The sequence below is a fragment of the Argiope bruennichi genome, chromosome 3 (genome assembly GCF_947563725.1).
Source record: "Argiope bruennichi chromosome 3, qqArgBrue1.1, whole genome shotgun sequence".
Taxonomy (NCBI): domain Eukaryota; kingdom Metazoa; phylum Arthropoda; class Arachnida; order Araneae; family Araneidae; genus Argiope; species Argiope bruennichi.
Window position 1 is genome coordinate 34,777,744 of NC_079153.1, and position 24,554 is coordinate 34,802,297.

Below are 24,554 nucleotides of genomic sequence, written 5' to 3' on the forward strand. Positions count from 1 at the left end.
AATTACCAATGAGCTGACATTTTATCTTTTCACTCTTTCATGTAAGGGAGGGGCTCTCTAGTGCCGTTGACTTGATTTCCATGAATCTATTTAGTAACTAAATTGTATGTATATATTTGGGTCGACACGTCATCTGACCACAGCTCAAATTTAAGAAGAACCCCTCCCCTCTAAAATAGTTTTAATATTGCTTCGAAATGGGACGTAAATATAATTAAATTAATCTTTAGGTCGGTTCAAATAGTACGGCAGCTGTCAATATACAAGGTAAATACAAATCTTGGAATTAGATGCCAACTTTTGACTAATGGTTTAAAAGCAATTTGTATGTATTTGGAAACATAATTTTGCAGATGCGTGACCGAAAATAAGAAACTTTTGGAATTTTAATTCTGATTCATTTCATCCTCGAGGCATAATTTGAACAAGAAAAAAGCGATGATAAAAAGAAGTCTGTTTACATCACGATACAAGGGCGCAAGTAACAAAAATTTTCTCTTTAGTGGTTTTATTACGAGATTTCGATAGCGTTATTGAAATGTGCCGACTTAGGAAAAGGAATATTAGGTATCTTTGAAAAACCTGCATAGGCCCATGGCGAGGAAAAACAAAGAAAAAAGAATTTTTAGACACACACACACACCTATATGTATATAATTTCCAATTAGTTACCTTCTTAAAATAATTTCCTAATTCTGAATTATTTTACTTCTGAATTATTATACTAGCTTTCATCTCGGTGTGGTGTGGGCTATTAATTTTCCCACGGAATCAAAACGCTGAAGTCGGAAAATTCCTTCTAAAACTGTACAAGACCGATATTCTTTCTCACGCTCTCTTTTTCATCTCCTTTTTTTTTATCCTTTCCGCTTTTTGTATTCGGTTCGTCGTTCTGTTTTCGCCATAGATTGGAACAAAGAAATCTTGAAAAAAGCTAAGATCGATTCTATATGCATGAAAGTGTAAAGAATAAAAATGTTAAAAAAATGTTCATCGACTGCTTCTTCCATCCAAGTTTTACACACAAACACGCACATATTGGGACCCTAAATTTACCGTTGATCACCAAGTTTAGTGTAGAGATCGCGTATTAAAATTCGTGCATGCAGTATGTTTTATTTCTGAATTATCAAGTTCATATATGCATGAACAAATATATCGACAAGCATTTTTTAATCAATCCATTAATCAACGACTCATTTTTTTAATATTTGGGTAAAGATCAAATTCTAAAATCTTTGAGTTTGCTGTGAAGATTTCGTTTTTATGCATGCAAGAATAGATCATTGAACTGTCTTGATCCAAAATTCGATTCAGATCTGTTCCATTATTGAAACCATATGCTAAAGTTATTCTTTCTGGTTTGTTGTGTTTTTGAATTATCCAATCTTATATATTAGAATGAAGAGATTAGTTTAGTTTAGTTACATTAATTTCCCGTTTAAAGCAACACTAGGGCAATTTTGGGATGGACCTCATAATTTTGAATCGCAGTCAGATGATAATGACGACACCTGAGTTGGCATTCCCCTTTTCACGCCACACCACACCAGCGGGAGGACGTTTGGTCATGACGGATTTATCGTGAAACAGACCCCCTTTCACGACGGTTCTTCGGTGGAATCTGAAACCCTCCGGTTCCGAAGCCGAGACCTTACCTCCAGGTCACCGCGGTCCTGAAAGGTGGGTTCAGACGAGGCTTATTATTGCGCGCAATAGAAGGTCACGCCTACTTCAGGAAAATCACGTGACTGCAACGGGACAATGGCAAATGGTTGTCCCGTCGGGACAACTATTAGCCATTGTCCCATCAACGTTGTCTCAACTGTTCACACGGGGACAATAGAGGGACAACAGTAGAGAGACAACGATTGCGCGCAATAAAAAGCCTCTAGTGAACCCACCTCTGGTAGACAACTTGCGTCCAAAATTCACCAAAAATCAACATTTTTTTAATGTTAAGATAGCATTTTACATTTTTAAACTAATCATGTTCACAATGAGGGAAGGGTTCTAGTGTAAATTTGGGTGCCCCTTCGATTGACAAGAAATTTCACGATGAAGCACTACTTCTGGTTTCCATAATGTTTTGTTTTCATTGACTTTATTGTTGGGTTTATCGAACGAAAATTTTTACCGTTACCCTTGGTGCCAAAAAATAAAGTACCCAATTGTAAACTTTTACCGAGAGAAGTATCAGAAATGATCTTTTATTTTTTTCCGGGCTTAAGGAGTCTAAAGTGTGGAGATTCATCGAAATCTTAAAGTTCATTTTTATTTATTTGTGTAACACTCAATAGGTAAGGTAAGCCCTTTTAAATTGTAACGGCTCTAATAATGTGAATGCACTAACTAGTGCCAATCCCCTCGAACTATAATACCCTCTAATAATGCTAGTGCGCCAACCTCCTAGCCAATCCTAAGTACGGTGGTAGGAGAATGCTTGCTGCTAGACTGTGAGCATGTAAACCTATCGATCTCGAGATTTGTGTTGTTGCTGTGGCTTATCCCACTTGGTGGACAGTAACCTCAAACCAGGTCCATGAGCCCGAACGCCTTCAAACAATGTAGCACAGCCTAGCAGTGTGCTCATTGTCTCCTAATCGACGAGTCATGATAAAAGGGCTTAAAATGCAGCTTCAAGAGGTCAAGGACCCAGATGCTCCCAAGGCTGAAGTCTGACTTTGCCTCATGCCTTCATTGCATTTAGCTGAGCATAATGGAAAGGCCTTCACGCCTTGGGTGACCCTACCTCGAGATTTAATTATGTTAAGTTGTAAATTTAAGTAATGGCTAAATGTAAAATTGTTGTTGTGTAATTGTAAGTGTAACGTATTGTATAATTGGTTGCTATTAATTTTTTTTAATTGTTAGAGCCCTTACAATTTAAAAGGGCTTGCATTTCTTTCGTCAATGGCAGAATTTAAACCGTATATTTTGCATTTGTGGAAAAAAACACACACCAATAAAAGTATATTCCTCACGACTTGCAGATTACTTAAATACAGAAATCTTTAACAGGAAAAAGAGATGTTAGATCATTTAACACCTTCTTTTTCTGTTTTACCTTCTTCTACTTTCTTTCGAGCATGTAATGGAGAGGAGTAAGTGAAGAAAGCGGAAAATCCTCGAATATCATGGCAAATGCGACTCTCTTCGTTTCAAAATTCCGCGCGGTTCGTACTTCGTAACATAAGGAAGGAATCTGAGTATTCGTTTTGGATGCTTTCTTTACCATCAATTTGCATCCAAATTTGATACAACTTTATAACTGATACAGCCACAAGATGCCATACCATATTTTATTTACCTAAATCATTATCCAACGGGGGGGAGGGTATCTCAGATATAGGATGAGAAGTTTCTGGCATGGTGATTGGTTCTCGACATCCGGATGGGCATAGAAATAGTGTGAGATCTGTTACCCCCTACAGCTGATAGTACGTGTTTCCCACGAGAAGGGTTGTGCTATAGCCGGTGATGGCCCTTAGAATTCAATATTAGTTCCCACAAATGTTGTCGCAACGGTCAGGTCATTTAGATTTTTTATCCGTATGCCTCAAGGCTGGTGGGAGTAGTCAATGTGTTTTTACCTAAATCGTTGCGGTTACCGGTTTATTTTTACAGCTCCCAGGATAAATCTCCAATGCATGCAAACCATCACCAACTTGGCGACTAATAACTTGATTTAATTTGAATATCGGCAGGTACACCCTGGAATGTAACTGTCTTAGCATCTTACATATAATGGAATTTGACGATGTTGACATAATCTGAAAATCCCCTAACAAATCCGGGGGGGGGTAAAAATAAAACCCCTCGTTGCGTTCTTGCGTTATTGCATTTATATATTCGCGATATGTAGACCAAAAATTATCACCCGTTTGATAGATTAGATTCAAAATTTAACACACATATACAAATCAGATGATAAATTTGTGTGCCAAATTTCATGCATGTAGTTTTTTACGTTTTTGATTCATCGGATTTGCATGCATACGAACAGACAGATTTCTCTGACGATTCTTATCTAAGTTTTGATTTAAATTTACATATTTGATTTTAAGACCATTTACTATAATTTATTTCGTCTTTGAAGCACAATGGGTTTCAGTTATCGCATTCACAGGCAGACAAACATAATTATAAAACTATGTTTTTAGAATCTAAAATGTGAAGATTTGTCAAAATTTTTCTATGATTACATTATTTTTTAAGTAATTCGTATGCGAGAAAACCAAAACAAACGAAGCTTTAGTGTTATTGGAAATGTTGCAATAAATAAAGGAAAACAAGAAGAAAATGTACAGCCTTAATTACAGAGCAGATTCTTCCGCAAAAAGTGATGTATTTTTAATGCGCCTGGAAACCAATCGTCAAAGGAAGAAAAGTGGTCTTATTCCTGAACTCACAGATAAACACATTGGAAGTGAAACTTTGTTGAAAGTAGCAGTAAATTCCTGTTACAAGATCCTGTGCATTATTTAGTAGGATAATTTCATAACTTGCTGTTTTCAAAGATTTGGTGAGTGTGGTGTAAGTTACAGAGTAAGTTAAGTTAATCATTTAGTTATAATTTAAATTAATCATTTTTATATAAAATTAACTAATTTTTTGCATTTTGATAATTTTTTATAACTTTTCGCGTTTGTTATAAATAACGATTTTTAAGTATGCTTTTATTTACTTTAATTTTTTTCATGTTCTGGTAAAGATGGAATTTTTTTTATTGCTTTTTCACTCATTTCTCGGTGTAATAGAGCTTTGATAAGTTTTATGTTTTCGAAAATGATACAATTTTATATTTTCAGGTATTATTTACTATCTAAATAATTAATCTGAATTCATTTTGGAATTTCATAAGAGGGACAAAAACTTATACTGAAATTGATAAAAGATTACGAAATCCACAACATGCATATCATGAATTTTGGATTATATTAAAATATTAAAAATATAAAATAATAAATTTCAAAGAATTTTTACAAATATTTTTTTTTTGTCAGTTCACAGTAGAAAATAAATTATTATCGAAGATTAAATAGACAAGATTTGAAAAAAAGTATGAGTCTCTAAAAACAATATTATGAAGAAATTAACACATATTATTCATCATAAGAAATACTATATTATAAATGCACACTATAATATAATGTAGAGTACAATATAATTATATCTAAATTTCAAAACTAATACTTTATTATATCTGTGTATTATATTATGACGTAGAGAACAATATAGATGTGTCTATATTATAAAACTAATACTATATTATAATGTACAGTACAATATAAATGTGTCTATATTATAAAATTAATACTATATTATAATGTACAGTATATTATAAATGTGCCTATATTAAAAAACTAATACTATATTATAAATGTGTTAAATTCCAATTTACTTACAGTATTTCTTACACTCTTACTATTTTGTTTTGGTTTCCAGATTTTAGATCAAAATAATTTGTTTAATAGACTAATAAAATCATGTTTCTAAAAACTTGCTTTGTAATTTTTAGTATTTTCATCGAATTTCTTCAGTTTGTGTGTTCATTAGGAAAAAAAAAATACTCTTATCTTTCCGTGTTTAAATCTGCTGACTGAAAAAATTAATTTACAGCCTGATTTTTGAAGCTCACCAATAAAGGGATGCGAATAAATGAAAAAAAAAAAATGGTTTAAATGAAGAATATTTGTAATATAAATTAAATGAAATAAATAATATATTATCTGTTTTTTAAAAAGAAATTTGTACTTTCACAGAAGTTTCTATAAACTATGAATGTCTTGTTTTCGTATTCTGATTCTATGAGTGCTTGCTTTATTTCAATTTTATCTATGAAGATATTGTTGGTAAGGTCTGGGAGAAATTTTTTTCTTACATTCTTTAGGATTGCTGGCTATCAGAAGAATGGATTGACTTATTTAACGCAATTCGATATTGTTAGAAGTTTATATGCTTTTCGTTGTAGTTCAGAGTCTCTAGGAACAACTTTAATTCAAAAATTCGGTTTCGAGAAAACTTGTTAAATGCAGGCCAATTCCACAATCTATGAATCGAGGATCTCGTCTCGGTGTCTCACAGCAATGAGGTTTTTCAACGGAGCACATAAAAGTCAGTATGAACACTTAACTTGGTGAGGTAGAACATTATCATTCGTTAGAATGACCAATCGCACCAATAGCACCAGCATATAGAACAGTACTCACCAATAGCACCAGCATATAGAACAGATTCAAGCACTTTCTGTCCGGAGAATGAGTTTCACTTCTGTGCTGTGAAAAAAAAAATCGCCTTTATAATCACGGATTTATGCGGAAAAAAAAATACTTGTGATTGTCAAATTTAATTGACGATACAGAAGGCACTTTTATATTGGAAAAGGCACTGGACAAGACAGCAATGACCATTTGTACTCTTCTCAAATGAGATCAAATGCACTTTGAAGAATAAATCCTATTGTGTGTTGGTACGGAGAGAACAAGACATCATGTAACAGTTTTGGAAGACAGATAGAGAAGCTTAAATTATGATGACCACTCGTTGTTCTTGTTGTGCTTAGCTGGTAATTGGCTCCCAGCCACAAAATGGCCAATCTCTGACCTTCCTTCTAATCTTCCACTACACCTACCATCCTTTGGGGCTAACTGTCTCGGAGAGGATGTAAGTTTGTGAGTCGGCCAGTTTTATGGACGGTTATGCTAAAGACAGCAATCGGCTACAACTACAGCTAATCCTGCCGATACTGATTCGTTCAATGGTGGCAGGAGGGTTGGCTGCACACAGTAAGAAGACACCTACTATCCTGTTTAACAAGAAGCAGGCCACCATTTTGAAAAATTCTCCTGAAAATTCATTATATTACTCTATCATGGTTAGCACTATAATCTTTTGGGTGGTCACACTGACTTCCAAGGAGAAACTCTAACTGCTAAGAGAAATAGAGAACATAACTTCGATTCATATGTCAGACTATATGCTGCTGGTGATATTAATGAGTAATTCATCCTAACGAATGATAATGCTCTACCGCTCGAGCTAAATGGTCGTATTGACTTCCATCTGCTCCATTGAACAATTTCCCTGCTGTGAGATACCGACACGAGATTTTCGATTCATATGTCAGAATAAATGTTGATCTTATTAGGGGGATATTCATCTTATTAAATAATAATATTCGACCTCGCCAAGGTAGGTGGTCATGCTGACTTCTACATAAGCTTCCTGGAAGAACTTTCATTGATGAGAGACACCGAGATGAGATCCGCCATTCATAAGTCAGTTCATATGCTGGTGTGGAATTCTTCCTAGTGAAGGTTAATGCTCAACTTCACAAAACTAAGTGGTCATACTGACTTCTATGTGCTACGTGGAGGAACTCTCATTGCTGTGATCCTCTTCTATAAATTCCTTCTATAAATTTCTTTCTTCTATAAATTCCTAAATTCTATATTTCCTAATTGGAAATATAGAATTTAATTATGTCATACCAAATGCTAGTGTTATTGGTGTATTCATACTAATGAATTATAATGCTTTAACTTACCGAAGTAGAATTGAGGACGAATATCTTGAAGATCAAATTTGGAGCGAGGGACAGATCTGTTCACTCATTGCACCTTAATCCTTGGAAGAATAGATGGCTGCTTTAAGTGTCATCTCATCTGCGAGGTCGTTCAAAGAGCTTGAATAACTGTTGCTTCATGAATTGTCTTTATAACCCATTTCAATTCCAACAATTTAATTGAAAGCATAAGTAATCGATGTCGTCAGTGGATTACTGTTGACATAAGATTACATTACACTGGATTTTAAATAAAAACATGATTTTTTTTATTTATTATTTTTCTCCAAAGGTTAAATTTTATTGGAAATATAGAATTTAATTATGTTATGCTTGATTTTAAATTTAGGTAAAAAAAAAAACTTTTAATGCAAAACTTTTCCAATTTTCCTATTTCTATGTTTTATTTTTGGATGCCAGTATATAATGATTATTTTAATAAATAAAAAAATTACTGTAGATCGAAATTGCTGTTATGTACACTATGTATGTAAGAAAAAAAGAATACATATAATTTTATTCACTAGCAATTATAATATAAAGAAATATAATAGAAATAATTTACGAATTGCTTTAAAATATTTTTTTAGAATTTTAAATTAATTATTTACTTATATAAAACTTAACATACTTTCATGTTTTTACTGATTTATATTTCTCTCTTAGAAAATGTTTGCCTCTGAAATGTTAACAAGCTCTATTCATGATTTTCTTTTCAATGAAGGCAAGTATTGACAAGATTATTTCGTTTATTATTTTATTAATTAAATAATAATGTTATTCTTCTAATCATTTTAAAAATTAGAAATTTTTTCAATATGTTTCAACTTAATTGAACTACAATATATTGGTAATTTATTGCAAATTTCTTTCAAGGAAACTGATTTTCTTATTTATAGTAAGCAATTTCTACTAATTAATTGAAATTTGTTTAATTTAATACCCTAAAGCTTCAAAATGCTATTTCAAAAATATATTCAGGTGATCTACGTATTTCATGTGTTTTATTTAATTGATTTATTATAACATCGATAGATACAATTGCCTCACGAAATTTTTACAATTAATGACTTGTTAATCAGATCAGTTTTTCAACATACATTTTTCGTTAAACCTTTACCGATTTTTCATACATAATTCATAGAATAATTTCATCATTTCGTTCGTGTAAAAAATAAATAGCAATTATGTGGATTCAAACTATAAATATTTAAATTTAAAAACCACATAGGAGTTTTAATGATTGTACTTATTCTTTTTAGATCGAATAATATAATTAGTTTTAATTATGAAAATTTAAGAAAAATACTCACAAAAATTCATTGAAGAGAAATTAGGTTTCCAATATGGCAGATTAAATAAATAAATCTATCAGTCAATTGAACCAGTAGTCCCGTAATTTGAATGCCTCATAATTGCTGTGTATTTTTCGTTATTCAATGGTGTATTGAAAGAAGGAAATTTTTTAAAAAAATTATACAATAATTTAAAGAATCCATTTTAATTTAAATTAGATGCTTTCAAACAATCAAAAATATTTTGAACGAGAATTTTAGAGATAATTTTGATTTATTTATTCTTTGTGTGAATTAAATGACTTTAATACGATTCCTAATTGAATAAAAATCGTCTGCCCGAATTTTTTTGAAAACGTTTGAAAAAAACTTCTCTTTCAGCTTTTCTAATCAGGCAAATTTTCATTATTTTTCTTAATATTAGTTTTTTTTTGCTAATATTCAGACTTTATAGGTATGCCAGGATTGCGAAAGATTGGATAAGTTATCAATACAGCGGATAAGAGCTTTATAGTCCGATATAAAAAATAAAAAATAATAATAACAAAGCCCAGAAAGAAGCGGTAAAAAAGCTAGAAGAAAGAAAAAATAAAGTCTATTTATTCTTTAGAGTTTGTTACTTGTGACACTGAACCTTTTATGTGTTTATTTTGAGATGTTCCTTACTCGAATCAAATTATATAAAAAAGAAATATATATATATATATATATATATATATATAAATAAAAAAGAAATAATAAATATATATATAAAAAGAAAAATTGTAAAACCGTTCAGTGTTGATTTATCAATAGTTTGAAGTACTTGTTAATTGATTATTTATTAAACTTTTAAAGACTAATAAACAGATTCTTTTTTCCATGGACAGAATCACCATATATACACATATTTTATAAAAATGATTATTAAAAAATAAATGTCATAGAAAAGAATATTACAGGATTTTCAGATACAATAACAAGTTAAAGAACGTCAACAATTCTTAGAACAATGCGTCAATAAATATATCCGGGTACTAATTATTTCTCATTATCTATTTAACTTAAGGATGATACGTAGGTGAGGTTAAGGATAATAACATAAAATTCAGTATGTTCTTTTTAAAAATATGCAAACTGTGTTTACATATCTTAAATATTAATAAAGAGTGTCCCAAAATTAAAGCAAGATTTGAAACTATCAGCTATCAAATGGCTTTTTTTAAAATAGGGTTGCCAACACTTTACTGTACGAATGGTGGGAAATTCAAATCGTTGCGTTAATTTTGCGACACATTTAATTTGCATAATTTTCAACTTTTCTAATTACAACCTCCTGTGTTTCCGCATTTTAACTAATTCTGCATAAGAAATCCTCAAATATAAAATTATAGATAAATCAGTTCAAAATGCTTGTGGATATAGAAGAAAAAAAGATTTAGGGACTGTTTCAATACATGCGAACGTAGCAAATAGGTCACTCTTTTAATACTTTCCTTTTCTGAAGTTGCCATTTCATTTGTGAATGCCGTAACGTTGTTCTAAGAAAAAATAATAATTTTTTTAAAAATTCACCTCTTCAAGCGATGTAATATGATTAAAATAAGAATTCGAAAGGATGCCTTTATTTGTATATTTAATTACAAAATAAATAAAACAATAAAACTTAAATAATATTTTTGAGATATGTCGTTTAAAATAAATAAAATTTTTGAACAAGTTTGATAATTAATACAAATAAAACAAGTTTAAATCAAAAAGTTTTTGAAACAGTTGATAAATGAAAATAAATGATTATTTCCTGCAATATTTCTTTATAATTATAACATAAATAACATAAAGTTGCTAATTTGCATACTCACGCGTTCACCAAACGTTACTTTAACCCTTTAAAGGGCCATTTTTTCTAGTCATATTATGTTAAAATATTTTTAGGCTTGAAATTAGAATAAGAAAAGGGATTCATTTAGCTTATTAGATAAATTTAATTTGATTCATTAATTAATTTGGTTAATTAATAATTAAGTACAAATCAAGACGCATCATTTTGCGTGAGATAAAGAACTGAAGCATCTAAGTTTCTGTCTTTCTAAAAAAATTTGTCAGAACTTAAGCCAACTTACATAATTTCATACAAAGATTGATAAATTTGGTGGGAAGCATACTTCCCACGGCCCTAGAACGGGTTAAAGCATTTTTAAGGCTTCTTTTATTCTTAATCTATTTTTATAAGAAAGAATATTAAATAAGGCCAATTATTTTAATGTAACATTTTTCACTTTTTTATCACCTTCATTTTAAACCAAAGGTAGTTGTCTCTTCAAAACTTTCACGCTCTAATAAAAATTTTATTCCAAAGAACGCCTTGCATGGTAGTGGGATATAACAGTGACGAAATTTTAACCTTTGGTGTGAATAAAGCATTTTCATTGTATCTATCGTGTAATTTGGCGATTAAGACCCTGGCATGTGGTTAATAGTATCCGAAAATCGAATTTGTGTTTTGGATGCATTTTTCCTAATCTGACATGGAACTATATTTGTAATCACAAAATCATGTACCAAATTTGATATATTCAAGTCACCATGACTTTGAATTGTCACGTTTACATGTTTCTGAAAGTACTGACCGACAGATGGTCGATCTCTTTTTGGATTTGGTTTAAAATTTGAACCGTGTCTAGCCTATAGATGTTAATTCTGTGTACCGAATTTTATCTATTTACCTCTCATCGTTTTGTAATTATCGTGCTAAATTATATTTGGAGTAATCGGACAGACGGACTTTCTCTGAACGGATTTTGCTCAAATTTTGAAAGATATCTACAAATTTGGTATAAAGAACATGTACTGAATTTCATCTGTCTAGATCAAAGCGTTTTTGAGTTATCTTTGTCACAGACAGACGAACATTTTACAAAAATGTGTTTTTCGAACTCAAAAAGTTTTAAAACCTGAAGATTCGTCAAAATCTCGAAATCAAATTTTTTGACGATTACTATACTTCCTCTACGCTATGTATAAGAGAAAGTAAAAAGTATTTACTCAAAGTGCGTTATACACACATAAGGAGTTGTGTGGTGAATAGCATATAAGCTAGTTAACAACTACGCTGCACGGGCAATTGCTTTTGTATCCTGGTTATGTTACTGGACTGCGAACCACAAGTTCCCAGGTTATATCCTTGCTCATCACAAATCGCCACATTGGTGACCTCGGACGATGAAACTTCAACCTTCGTACAGCTGTTGTGAAGCCATCTACCCACAGCAAAATAAAGTCGTCAGATTCACTTGACGCAGCAAACCAAAGTCGTCAGACTCACTTGGCGCAACAGCATCAGCAACCGCTCACCCACACACGCTCGCCATAACGCGCAACACAAATGGGTACAGGCGCATTAGACTCAACAGCCAATACATCACCACTCAACAGCCATATCGTTCGTCTCACCTCCGACTCACTGGAGGGAGAGTCTGTGGTGAATAGCATATAAGCCAGTTAACAACTACGCTGCACGGGCAATTGCTTTTGTATGCTGGTTATGTTACTGGACTGCGAACCACAAGGTTCCAGGTTCTATCCTCGCGCAATTCAACTCGCTACAGTTGTTTTTGTATTTTATTCAATAATATTATTTTATATATGTGTTCATTTTAAATGGAAAATATTGCAATTATAAGATTATTTTGAAATGTCACATTTTATTAAATTTTTACAATCTGTTTGTTTAATGTAAAAACTATCCATTTACTAAAAAAAAAATGTTTTTCATATTATTTACTCCAAACAATTTTACTTTATATTATTATCGATTAATCAAAACTTTGTCAATTTTAGATGTGGAAAATAAACTGTTATACAGAAATCGATATCTTTTGCCTTCCATTATCATTACATATGTTCTGTTTGTTACTCGGATTGGACCAAAGTATATGAAGAACCGGAATCCTTACAAACTGAGGACAGTTTTGGTTGTATATAATTTTGTTGAAGTGATTGTCAATGCTTACATTGCTGTCAGAGTAAGTGGTCTTTAAAGTAAAATTTATTTATTGCAAATCAAAATTTATTTATTACAAATCAAAAATTATTTATTACAAATCAAAAATTATTTATTACAAATCAAAAAATTTCATAGTAAATTTAGCATGTTGAGAATTTTAAACCAATTTGACTTGTCTTATACTTTTAGAAGAAATGTCCAGACAAATCTATAACATTTATAGTCATGAAGTTTGGTCCAAAAAATGAATTTCCGTTATTTAATCTGAAAGCACGAATTTAAAAATTTACTGTAGGCAAATTTTTATTTAATATTTTTTTGCTTGATTTTAGATGCTCTTGCGCTATTTGCTAATAATTGTAGTAAAAAAAAATTAAAGCACCATAAAAAAAACAATTGTTTTTTATAAGGAAAATTATTTTGCATATCTGATTTAATTAGCAAATTGGGAGTAATTTTTTAAAAAATAATTTTTTTTCCGGAAAATTTTAAAAAGTAAAACAAAAATTCCTACATACAAAATTCTTATTTCATTATCGTTTTGAAATTTTTTTTAGATAATTTTTTAAATATTTCTTTATAATTGAAATAATAATAATTAAAACAAATTCTTGAATTGATTTTTAATTATTTGTTTTCATGATGTGATCAATGTTTTTTATTTGTTTTCATGATGTGGTTTCATGTTTTTTTTCTGATCCATTACAGAAAGAGAATCTTTGGAATAGAAAAATATCCATGGAAAAACTTTATTTAAATTCTTATAAAATATTTTTCAGAGAAATTTTATAATTTTATCATCTTATTAGTATGTCTTCATTTTCAATTATTATTTCGATTTTTATCATCCATAGTTCACCAGACGATATGACTCTCAAGAAGAAAAATAAACATGCGAAAAAACGATTATTTATTTTATTTCATTTGCAGAGTTTTATTTTATATTATTTTAATCCCGTTTCTTATTTTATGTTATTTTAATTTTCATTAAATCATAGATATAGGCGAACGGGTTCTGTCCAGTATTTTATATTCATTCTTTGAGAATGAAATTTCAGATCAAATTTGTAGCTGAAACGAATTTATCCAGGGATGATACTATATGCTTAAATAAGAAGTAAAAATTATTTATCCTTAATGCTATTTTTTTAAAATCTTTTCTCTCTTTAAAATCATTGATATAAAAATGATAAGTAATTAGAAGTTGCAAATTTCCAAATGCAAAAACAATAAGATCTATAAAAATGCAATTGAAATGTTCAATTTTAAAACCACTGGGCTAATAAATGATTTTACTGTGATAATCCTTTTAAATAATCATTGCTTCTTAAGAAAATAAAAGTAGAAAATAAATTTTATAATGCTTACCAAATATAATAACTAATTATATAAAAATTTATATAGTAAATATAGTATTTAGTTAGTAAAATTACTAATTTTTATAAAAATACATTTTTTTAATTTAATATTTTTTAAAAATTTTGATTTAAGTGTAAAACTATTACATGCATTAATCCCTTTCTAGTTTTGTTTTATCTATTTAATTAAATAATATCTTCTGTTTTAGAAATATGTTGGCGTTTAATTTAATAAAAAATAACCGCCTTCGTTGATCATCTGTTCATCCCTGATATTGAAAGCATTTATTTAGTTGGTCATGATAATTAACTTTGATAATCTTCATCTGATGCCAAATGAAGTATTATTTTAAATTTTACTTGTAGCGCATTTTAATAGTTTGAATACATACGTAAAGATGTAAAATTAATTGGCGAAATAGATCCAGTTTTTGAGAGGTTAGGATTTGTGACAAAATGTTATTTTTCGATATCTTTAAATTACGGAGGTTGAGGGAGATAGACGATCATAGATGATGTGTTTAAATATCATGGGCTTTCAAATGAAATAGAAATGGGTGAAATCGGTACAATGGTTGGAGAAAGGGGACTTTGCAGCGATTTTTGTCCCCATTGAAAAATGTGTAAAGAATTGGCGTTTTAAAAATGTCTTTCAAAAATGGAAGTAATGGCAAGTGGCCATTGATGATTTAACATAGAGAATCATTGTTATTTTCCTGAGGTAAGGCAAAGTAAGTGAAAGAGCATGTGATAGATTGAATCACATTTTATTATACAAGTATTTACTGAAGAACAAGTAGTTTTAAAATGATTGCAGAAGCGGGATTTATATTTAAATAAAATTAATTTGTATAGAACTCGATATAATAATCACAAGATTTCATTTGAAATAAAAATTGGTGAAATCAGTGCAGTTATTTAGGAACTCTCATTTAACTAAGGAGGCATGATATATTTTTAGATTTCATTTAATTCTTTTTTAAATTTGTAATTGCAATAAAAGTTTTAATTTTATTTCATGATTATAAATAATACTATTATGCGACTAACATTGTCCCGTAAAGAATATATTATTACTTGGAAAAGTGATATTTCGATTATAAATACATTCATTTATATATTTGTAATGATTTTAGGTAGCAAATTTTTTGTTGAACAACGGGGAGTTGTTTTGCTTATCGAAAATCAATCTTGGTCATCTTTTCTCTTTAGTAAGTAGAAGCGATGAAAAATTAAATTTTTAAAAAGATTTAATTTTTTTGAATAGTTATTATAAATATACACACACACACACATTTATATATATACTAGCCGCCTTTGGCGACCAGCCGGTTCGCCAATCTTAATGTTCGTTTAAATTTTAATAATTAAATAGGTTGAACCGGAGTTTAACCCCCTTCTTCGCCAAGTTGCGATAACGCGCCAAAGCTGGCAATTTTTATGCACTATAATTTATTATGCACTATAATTGAACATCTGCTCCTTTGCTTTTGAACATTTCGCAAGGCCATTGTTGGCGATTTTTAAAAATTGCGCCAAGCAGGGGGTTAAACTCCGGTCGTACCATTAAATATTTTACGCAATTCCAACTTTAATAGATTCTTCAGCAAAATATTTTAAAACTTCAAATTTTGATAGTCATATAATTCACTCATAATATTATAAAGGCCTTCAGTCATAACGTAATATGTATCTCTAATTTTCTGTTAGCTCTCGTAGAATTTATGCTTTAAATTAAAGTAGAAAGAATGAATCTGCAATTAATATAATAATATTTTTTACTGAAACAAAGTATTTTTTTAAATAATATGATTACTGATAATAGAGTCACTGAGCGTTTAAACTTTATGGGCACTAAAGAATATCTTTCTTAATTTATATAAAATCTCAAGAATTTGTCAACAAAAGTTTCTGAGATTCATCATGAACAGATCGATTCATTAACAATGTTTAATTTTAAATGCATCAAACACTAAGAAAATAAAATGAATCGTTTAAAATAATCGGTCGAAAACAGGTTTAAAAAGAACTACTTAAAAAACGATGTACTTAAAACTATAAGCATATACAAAAAATATATAACTAACATAAATACAATTTACTTACAAAAGCATGCAACTAACCTAAAAATAATTTAAATCATCCGTTGATAATGGTTGTCATGGCAACAATCAGAACACAATGCGCATGCTTGAATTTTCTTCGCCAGTTACGTTAACTCAAATGCGTGAATTTTTCTACGCCAGTTGGGGTAACGCTATGCAGATTATACATTTTTAATTTCCTTTAATCTGTGCTATTTTAATTCAAAAGTACTTCAGAATGAATCTGAAACATGGATTAATTAACAATGTTTAATTTTAAATGCATAAAACATTAAGAAAATAAACAGAATCGTTTGAACTAATCCGCCAAAAAATGTTAACCATAGCCTCATGACTGTTGGGAGAAAAAAAAACTGAAGCCTTACTCATTTGGCGGTGGGGAAAATGGAAGATTTTTTTGGCGGGAAAGTTAGTTTTTAATTAATAATTAAAATTTCAAAAAAAGGGACCCCAGGTGCACATTCCCGACCTCTAAGGTATACATGTACGAAATTTGATAGCTGTATGTCAAATGACCTGGCCTGTAGAGCGCCAACACACACACACACATCGAGCTTTATTATAAGTGTATAGATATATATAGCGAAATGACAGAAATGTTTTGCCTTCAGTGATTTTATTATGTGATTTTGATAGGAATTTCTTTGACACGTACAGACTTAGGGAAAGGAATCTTAGGTATCTTTAAAAATATTTATAAGCATTAGGGATTTTTATCCCTTTGCTGGGGTTGTGAGAAAAGGATAAAGTCATCAGTGTTCTAGAGCGCGTGTTAAAAATAATTAAATAAAAAATGGGAATTGAATCAGGAAATTAGAGAGCCCTTTAGAATGAAGTTAATATGGGCTAATTTAAAATAATTTAATTTATAATATTCATTATATATATATATATATATATATATATATATATATATATATATATATATATATATATATAATTTTTTTAAATTTTTAATACGCTTCTTCTTTTTCCACTGATTTAAGATTATTTTTTAAATAATTTTTTAATTAACAAGAATAATATATTTTTTAAATTAATATATATTGTAACATCACAAATAATACAAAATTAAAATAAATGGATATCCTTAAAAAGAAACTTACTTAATATCATTACAATGCATTTAACACATTTGTAGTAATCAAAACGATGAAAAGTACAGCTTCAAAATATGTTAAAAATATTTTAAAAACGTATTAAAATTAAGAAAAAAATTGGTATCTTTGGTGTTCAAAATAAAATTAATATTACTCGAAAGTTAATTAGAAAAGTTTTTGAGCGATGTCAAAAGATTATGGTAATTATACTCCGAAGTTACTGAGGAAATTTTCAAACCTTTCTGTTGATTTTTAATTAAAAATATTATTAAAATATTTAAAAATTTTTTTTAGAAAATCAAGAAATATTTATATACAAAATAAGATCTCTAGGTCAAAACTTCTGCCCTATATAATGTCTTGAAGGATTTTTATACCATGCATTACCTCGTGTAACAATTTAAAATAATACTCAGCTTATAAGCACTATTATGTTAATAGAGTCTCTAATAAATAGATAGTATTATGAGAAATGTCATTTGAAGTAATAAATGTTTCTTATGACAATCATATGTTGTTTATCCATAGAAGTTGTTCCTCAACCCCCTTAATGCCCTTTGAATGCCAGTAATCATAAACAATAAAAGGAATATTTACGTTAACCCTTTCTAGGGCCGTGAGAAGTATCCTTCCCACCAAATTTATTAATCTTTGTATGAAATTATGTAGGTTGGCATAAGTTCTGACAAATTTTTTTAGTGAGTCAGAAACTTAGATGCTTCAGTTCTTTATCTCAGACAAAATGATGTGTCTTGATTTGTCACTTAATTATTAATTAACCAAAATAAATTTATCTAAGAAGAAAATAATGAAATAAATAATAATATCTATAATGAATAATAATAAATAATATCTATAATGAATAATAATAAATAATATCTATAATGAATAATAATAAATAATATCTATAATGAATAATAATAAATAATATCTATAATGAATAATAATAAATAATATCTATAATGAATAATAATAAATAATATCTATAATGAATAATAATAAATAATATCTATAATGAAAAATAACTCGTTATCTGAAATCTACTTCATGATTTCTGGAATTTTTGTCGGAAATTTATTAATAAAATTATTTATTGGATATTGATATTAAAATCAATCCACTTTCGAATCAGGAAACCAATTATGTTTCGACTTTATATTTTATAAATTTTAAGACTATATTCAAAATCTCCATTTGTATTTATGTGTTTGCATTTTAACATGCATTTACTAGTTTACATAATTGAATTTCAAGAATGTTTTGTGTTTTATTATATAAAGAATGAATAATACTTGTAAGAAAATAAACATCATACAATTATTATTCGTTATATATTCTAGAATACTCACGATTTGAATTTTATATTAAAAACAAAATATTTATTACATTTTGTTTTAAATGTAATGCATTCAAACGATTTTTTTTCTTTTTTTATAGAGATTTCAGCACTTAGCATGGCTTATTCTTCTCAACAAACTGTCCGACCTTTTAGATACGGTAATCATTTTCATTTATAATAATGTGTGACAGTAAAAATATTTCTATTTTGTATTAAAGGAGGAACAAACATTTTCAAACTATTTGTAAAAAAAAAAAAAAAAAAATGAAATCTTAGAAGATTTAGGTCTTAGCATTTTCTCTTCAACGATTAATTAAAATCTGAAATTATTCATGTTTTATTGGAATTTGTTAATAATTCCGTCATTTAATCGTCTGACATATAATTTTTTTTCCTCCGAACTTTATTATTATTATTGTTGTTTTGAAAATCCATAAAAAAATAATAATGAAGTTCGGAAGATTCTGACATTATTTATGTTTAAATAGATTTTTTTTTTCCTGCTGAGTCCTGATTCCGTCAGTTTAGCCATCTGTCATATAAATTTATTTTTCTCCGAATTTTATTATTATTATTACGAATTTCCACATTCCAAAATTTCCGAATGAACAAAAAGCATAATTAGGAGATTGTCTGTGCATTCATATGTCAATAAACTCGATAATATCAAAAGCATAAACAGAATGAAAAATGAAATAGGGTTTAAACTACCAAAATTTCAGATTTGTATCCGTTTTAGACCAAATTTATTATGGTGTCGATTTCTGTAGTTAATAATAAAATTTATAAAAGGTTCTAAAGTATTAACTTTTATCAATGTATTTAAAAAATTAGAAATTTTTTTATTGAAAATCCAAGGATTAAAACAAAAATTGTAAAAATATAAGGAGTTTATTTAAATACTCAAAATAAATTGGAATTTTACTCAAATTTATGTTTTAATTTCTAAAAAATATTCACGGATTTTTTTTCTTATGATAATAATTATAATCCCCTCCCCCATTAGTACTGGTTTAAAAACTCATGTTTTTATCCATATATTTTGCTTTGAACACCACATTCTTTACATAAGAAGACATATTCTCCATTTTTTATTACAATAATGAATATATGCTTTTCAAAAATATTTATTTTTATTATTCATTCAATTTCATTGTGAATATTATGAAATCTTTTAATCATTTTTTAAAAATTTCAATATCAGATAGCATCACTCGTATGAAACCAAAATTAAATTTAATTGATTGATTGATGATTAAGTTCTAAAAGTATTAAAACATCATGCCATTGGGAATACAACTGTATAGAATTGCATAACTGAAGCCAGAAGCAATTCGTTTGTGAAGGCCAGCAGAATTGCAGCAAACCATGAAATTATCAAATGAATTACCCCTGAAACTATTAACACTTTCAAAGTTTCATTTTCATTTTTTAAAATCTAATTTGTTTGCTTTATCACTTTATAAGTTCGATGGCCTGTGCTTATTTTTTCATTCTGAAAATACTAAAATCTGCGAAAAAGGGAGAAAAAATACCTCCATGAAAATAAGACTGTAAATGGATGAACAAGTGACAGCAAAATAGGTCGGGGCTTGTTTGTCAACAGCTCATGAAAGCCCACTGTTCAAACAACTGAGTGGCGAAAAGCAACCTTTCATCCTTGAACTCGGCGTAGAGCTGCAATCAGACCAGCTCCAGTCTTTAGTGCGGTAAACTGATTATTTCTGTTTCTCACTTCCACCCAACGCTCTTCTTCGTTCTCTCGAGATTAAAATCCTTCATTGGTTGTTTATAAGTTTTGATTTCTATTCTTGCCATCTGGACAAAAGCATCTGGTTTATTGGATTTTCTTTTCTTTTCTTTTTTCTTTCCTTTCTTTCTTTTCTTCTTTTTTACTTTATTTTTTTCTATCCTTTTCATTTTATTTTGTTTATTTTTCATTTTTTTGTTAGAGAACTGAAAAAATGTTCTCGATTTATTTTCTAAAATGTCATTCAAATAAGCATTTTCACATGGAGTGTCAATTTTTATTGATTATTACACGTAAGTGGCCTTCCGAAAATTTTCTTGCAAATTCTCTAATCCCAGAAAACGCTTTGCATTTCATTGGCGTACGATAGTTGGGAAATATTAATTTTTGGCGCCAATTCAGGATTTTCCCAGAATTTATCGTGTGATCTTTGGCGATTAATCCCCGGCATGAGGTTAAAAATCAAATTAATGTTTTAGAACGCTTTCTTCCAACCGATTGAAATAAAAATTTGGCACAGAATTGCAATTATGGTCACAAAATCCCATACCAAAATTTATATATTTAAATCTTTGCGATTTTGAGTTGCCGCGTTTGAATATTTCTGAAAGTACAGACCGGTCAACCCCTGGTTGGATTTGGCTCAAAATTTGATGCCTACACCATACATTTCAAAGATATGTACCTAATTTTTTTCCTCTGGCTGTCTTCACTTTATAGTTATTATGTTAACTTATAATAGAACAGCTTGACTGACAGACATCCTCTAAATATATTTTTCTCAATATTTGAAAGAAATTTACAGATTTGGTGTAAGATTGTATACCAAATTTCAACCGTCTTGATCAAAATTCTTTGTCGCAGGCAATCGTTTTCCAAAAACGTGTTTTTCGAACTCAGAAAGGTCTGAAACGTGGAGATTCGTCAAAATATAGATATAGACATTAAAACTATTCTAGAACTATACATAAAAGAAAATTAATCCTTTTCAAGAATGATACAATTCGATTTTGAAAACACTGAAATGCAAGTTTCCGTAGAAATGCAGTGTCAAATACAAAACAAAAATAATACTGGAAGATTTCAGTCCATTAGCCCTTGCTACAATTTTCAACATGAATAAAACGTGAAGTTTGTCTTCTTGCAATTACATAATTTTCAAGAATATTCAGATTAAATTTAATCATTAAAATCGGATTGAAATTAAATTATTAACAGAAAAATATATATTGCCAATTACAAAAAAAATAAAAAATGCTTGTGTATGAAAAGAAAGAACTATGTCAGTTTTAATAAATACTTACGGGTTTTCTCTATTCAGTATTCATATACACATAAAAAAAAAAAAAAAAAAAAAAAAAAAAACCCTTCGAAACAAAAATTGGCTAGATGCAAAAAGAGTGTTACAGACATCTGTAGACGTTTCTAATGTAAAGAGATTATGAAATACAAAACTGATGTGCGACCTTCTGAAAATAAAAATCTGAGTACTCTTAGTTTTCACTTCCTTACCGATGCTCCATATTTTTATGTGGGGTGGAAGGAAATATCAATTGTATTAAACAGTACGATAAAGAGTTTGAAGGAGATCATTTCTGCTAGTTTTAAAATAACGCAATGGAGAATTTTAAAAAGTTCGGTAAGTTTTGTACCATACTGTCTATACATTACTCTTAAATTTTATTGCTGTTTTATTATTCATCCATATAACAAATTGTCTTAGTTTTATTTATTTATTTATTGAAAATGTAGGTCTTCTTTGTGCTGAGGAAGAAAAATAATCAAGTGTCGATTTTGCATGTAATTCATCATATTACAATGCCTTTGCTTCTCTGGTGGGGTTTATTGGGCATGAGCTACACCGGAGGTAAATACTTTTTTTTTTTATGTCTTGCGGTTATTTTAAGTTCGGACTGTTTAGCCATAACTATAGTTATGACACAGAATCCAATATTCCAATTACATTGAATCGAGCAGATTTAACACTTAAATGTATAGCGATGTGGATCATCATCGTATGTTTAAAACCTCATATCTTATGATGTAACAACTTTTGCATAGTGTTTTCTTTAAATTTTAATTTTACCAAAACCATTTTATCGTTTCCAAATGCAACTAGGACTTTGACAATTTATTTCTTTATCTGTGGCAATTTTCATTGTCGGCACGCTATCTAAATATAATTTCATTTCGGAGGTGGTTACGAATGACCATTAATTACATAAAAAGTAATAAAAACACACAGGAAAAATTGCTTTTGGATAGAAACAAGGTAAGAATAACGAAAAATATGTATATTTTTTTCATGTACTGATAAATTTATGCAAGAAAATGGTTTTTTTTTGTGATGTAAAAATATATCGATATGCAAAATTCGGTTCTATGTAAATTCACTAACCCTAGAGGGTCATCTCATTCTTTGTTGTCAATGTTATTGTTGTTATTTATGATACTTGCAATGGAAAGTCCGCTGACAAAGCCAGCGATTTAAGCCGAGTTTGTCCAGTAACTTCTGAGGGTAAAAGTCCGTGAGCACCCGAGGGCAGAAGTCTGACTTTTAGCTCAACACTCACAGACTCGATTGCACAACCCCTTATTACAGAGTTTGCCGTCTACAGTTGTACGAAAAGACGGTGTTAATCACTAGCTTATATTTTCTAACAGATTGAGGTGTAAAATTCCACCATGTAAGGGTACCACACAGTGGGTTATGTAGCAAATGCAATGTTCCTTTATGTTTAAATGCTAAAAATAATTGCTTCATGAATTTTCATATTTTGTAATATAATGAGAGATATTATTCATGTTTGAAATATCATATTATTGTAAGCAAGATAATTATAGAACTCATGAAATGATTGTTCATAATGTTGTAGAAATACATCAAAATGTTTTTTTTTTTGAAAATTTAAAAAAAAAATTCTTATGTCGGTTTTTTTTTTGTATTTTTGTATTTTTTCCCATTAACAACACCAATTTCGTGTTCATTTCAAATTTCATTTATTAAAAATATCCATGCTTTCATGCTTTTAATTCATGCTTTTAAGGGTTAAATAATTTAAATATACATACACATTTTGAAACTGAGGCTAATACATCTTTAACATAATAACAATTTAAAGTTTGAAATAAATAAAAATTCATAGTCCCAAATAAAGTAATCCTGATAGATTTTTGCAGATTGAATCAGATTTATACTCAGAATTCTGTTAAGAAAGTTTGGAAGAAAAAAATAACAGAAATTACAAGTAATTTCTGATGACCCTTCTATCATATGATTAATCTCGGTTTTATAACATATGGGTTCGATTTCAAAATCTGATTCCATCGAAGAACAGTCATATAAGCGAGTCTGGTACATATTAAATCCATTGTGGTAAAATATCCTCCCGTTTGCGCGGAGCAAACGTTTTGAGACGAGAAGGGACAATTCAAACGTCGCTCTCGTTATCTGCCTATGTTTCAAAATTACGACATCCGTTCCAAAATAGCCGTTATGTTGCTTTGAAACGGACCGTAAATATAACCAAACAAACCTCCATAATGCAAGCATATAGGACTTGCTATAAATAGAAAAATGTAAATAAATTATGCTTTAAGATGTAGACAAATTTAAATAATTGTATAATTTTAGTTTTTAAAACCCGGTTAAGATTCTATAACAGATTAAAGAAAGCATTATTTAAATACTTTTTAAAAAGTTTTTTTTATAATTTTAATTTTAAAAAAATCAGTTTGATTCCAACTGTTTCAATCATATCATAAAAAACAGGTCTTGAAAAAACAAAGTATAATTTCCTTAATACAGTAATCCCTCGATTTTACACGAAAACAATTAGATCCATTAAAAGCGAATATCTTAATTATTTATTACATAATCTTTACTAATAATAAAAGATAATGTGTGTGTATGCTGGAATCCTACAAGACTGACTGTTTGAATAGAGTCACCAAAATTAGCATAAACATATTTTAAATCATAGGAATGTGCACAGGAGTCCTTTTTATCAATCTTCAGTTAGGAATTTAATAATTAGATAAAAATTAAATGATAT

The 24,554-nt window shown here is 29.2% G+C and overlaps 1 protein-coding gene across 3 annotated transcripts in view; it reads left to right on the plus strand.

Annotated features, from left to right (window-relative positions):
• Positions 1 to 4,395: 4,395 nt before the first annotated feature.
• Positions 4,396 to 24,554, plus strand: part of LOC129963727 (elongation of very long chain fatty acids protein 4-like) — a 30,178-nt gene continuing 10,019 nt past the window's right edge. Inside the window, exons 1-6 of one of the 3 annotated variants that reach the window (XM_056078249.1) lie at positions 4,396 to 4,548; positions 8,234 to 8,291; positions 12,682 to 12,866; positions 15,342 to 15,416; positions 18,848 to 18,907; positions 22,252 to 22,366. In XM_056078249.1, coding sequence (XP_055934224.1) covers positions 8,237 to 8,291; positions 12,682 to 12,866; positions 15,342 to 15,416; positions 18,848 to 18,907; positions 22,252 to 22,366 — 490 coding nt within the window. In that variant the 5' untranslated portion in view covers positions 4,396 to 4,548; positions 8,234 to 8,236. The remainder of the gene's footprint in view (positions 4,549 to 8,233; positions 8,292 to 12,681; positions 12,867 to 15,341; positions 15,417 to 18,847; positions 18,908 to 22,251; positions 22,367 to 24,554) is intronic. The other 2 variants (XM_056078250.1, XM_056078251.1) reach the window with 2 other exon arrangements.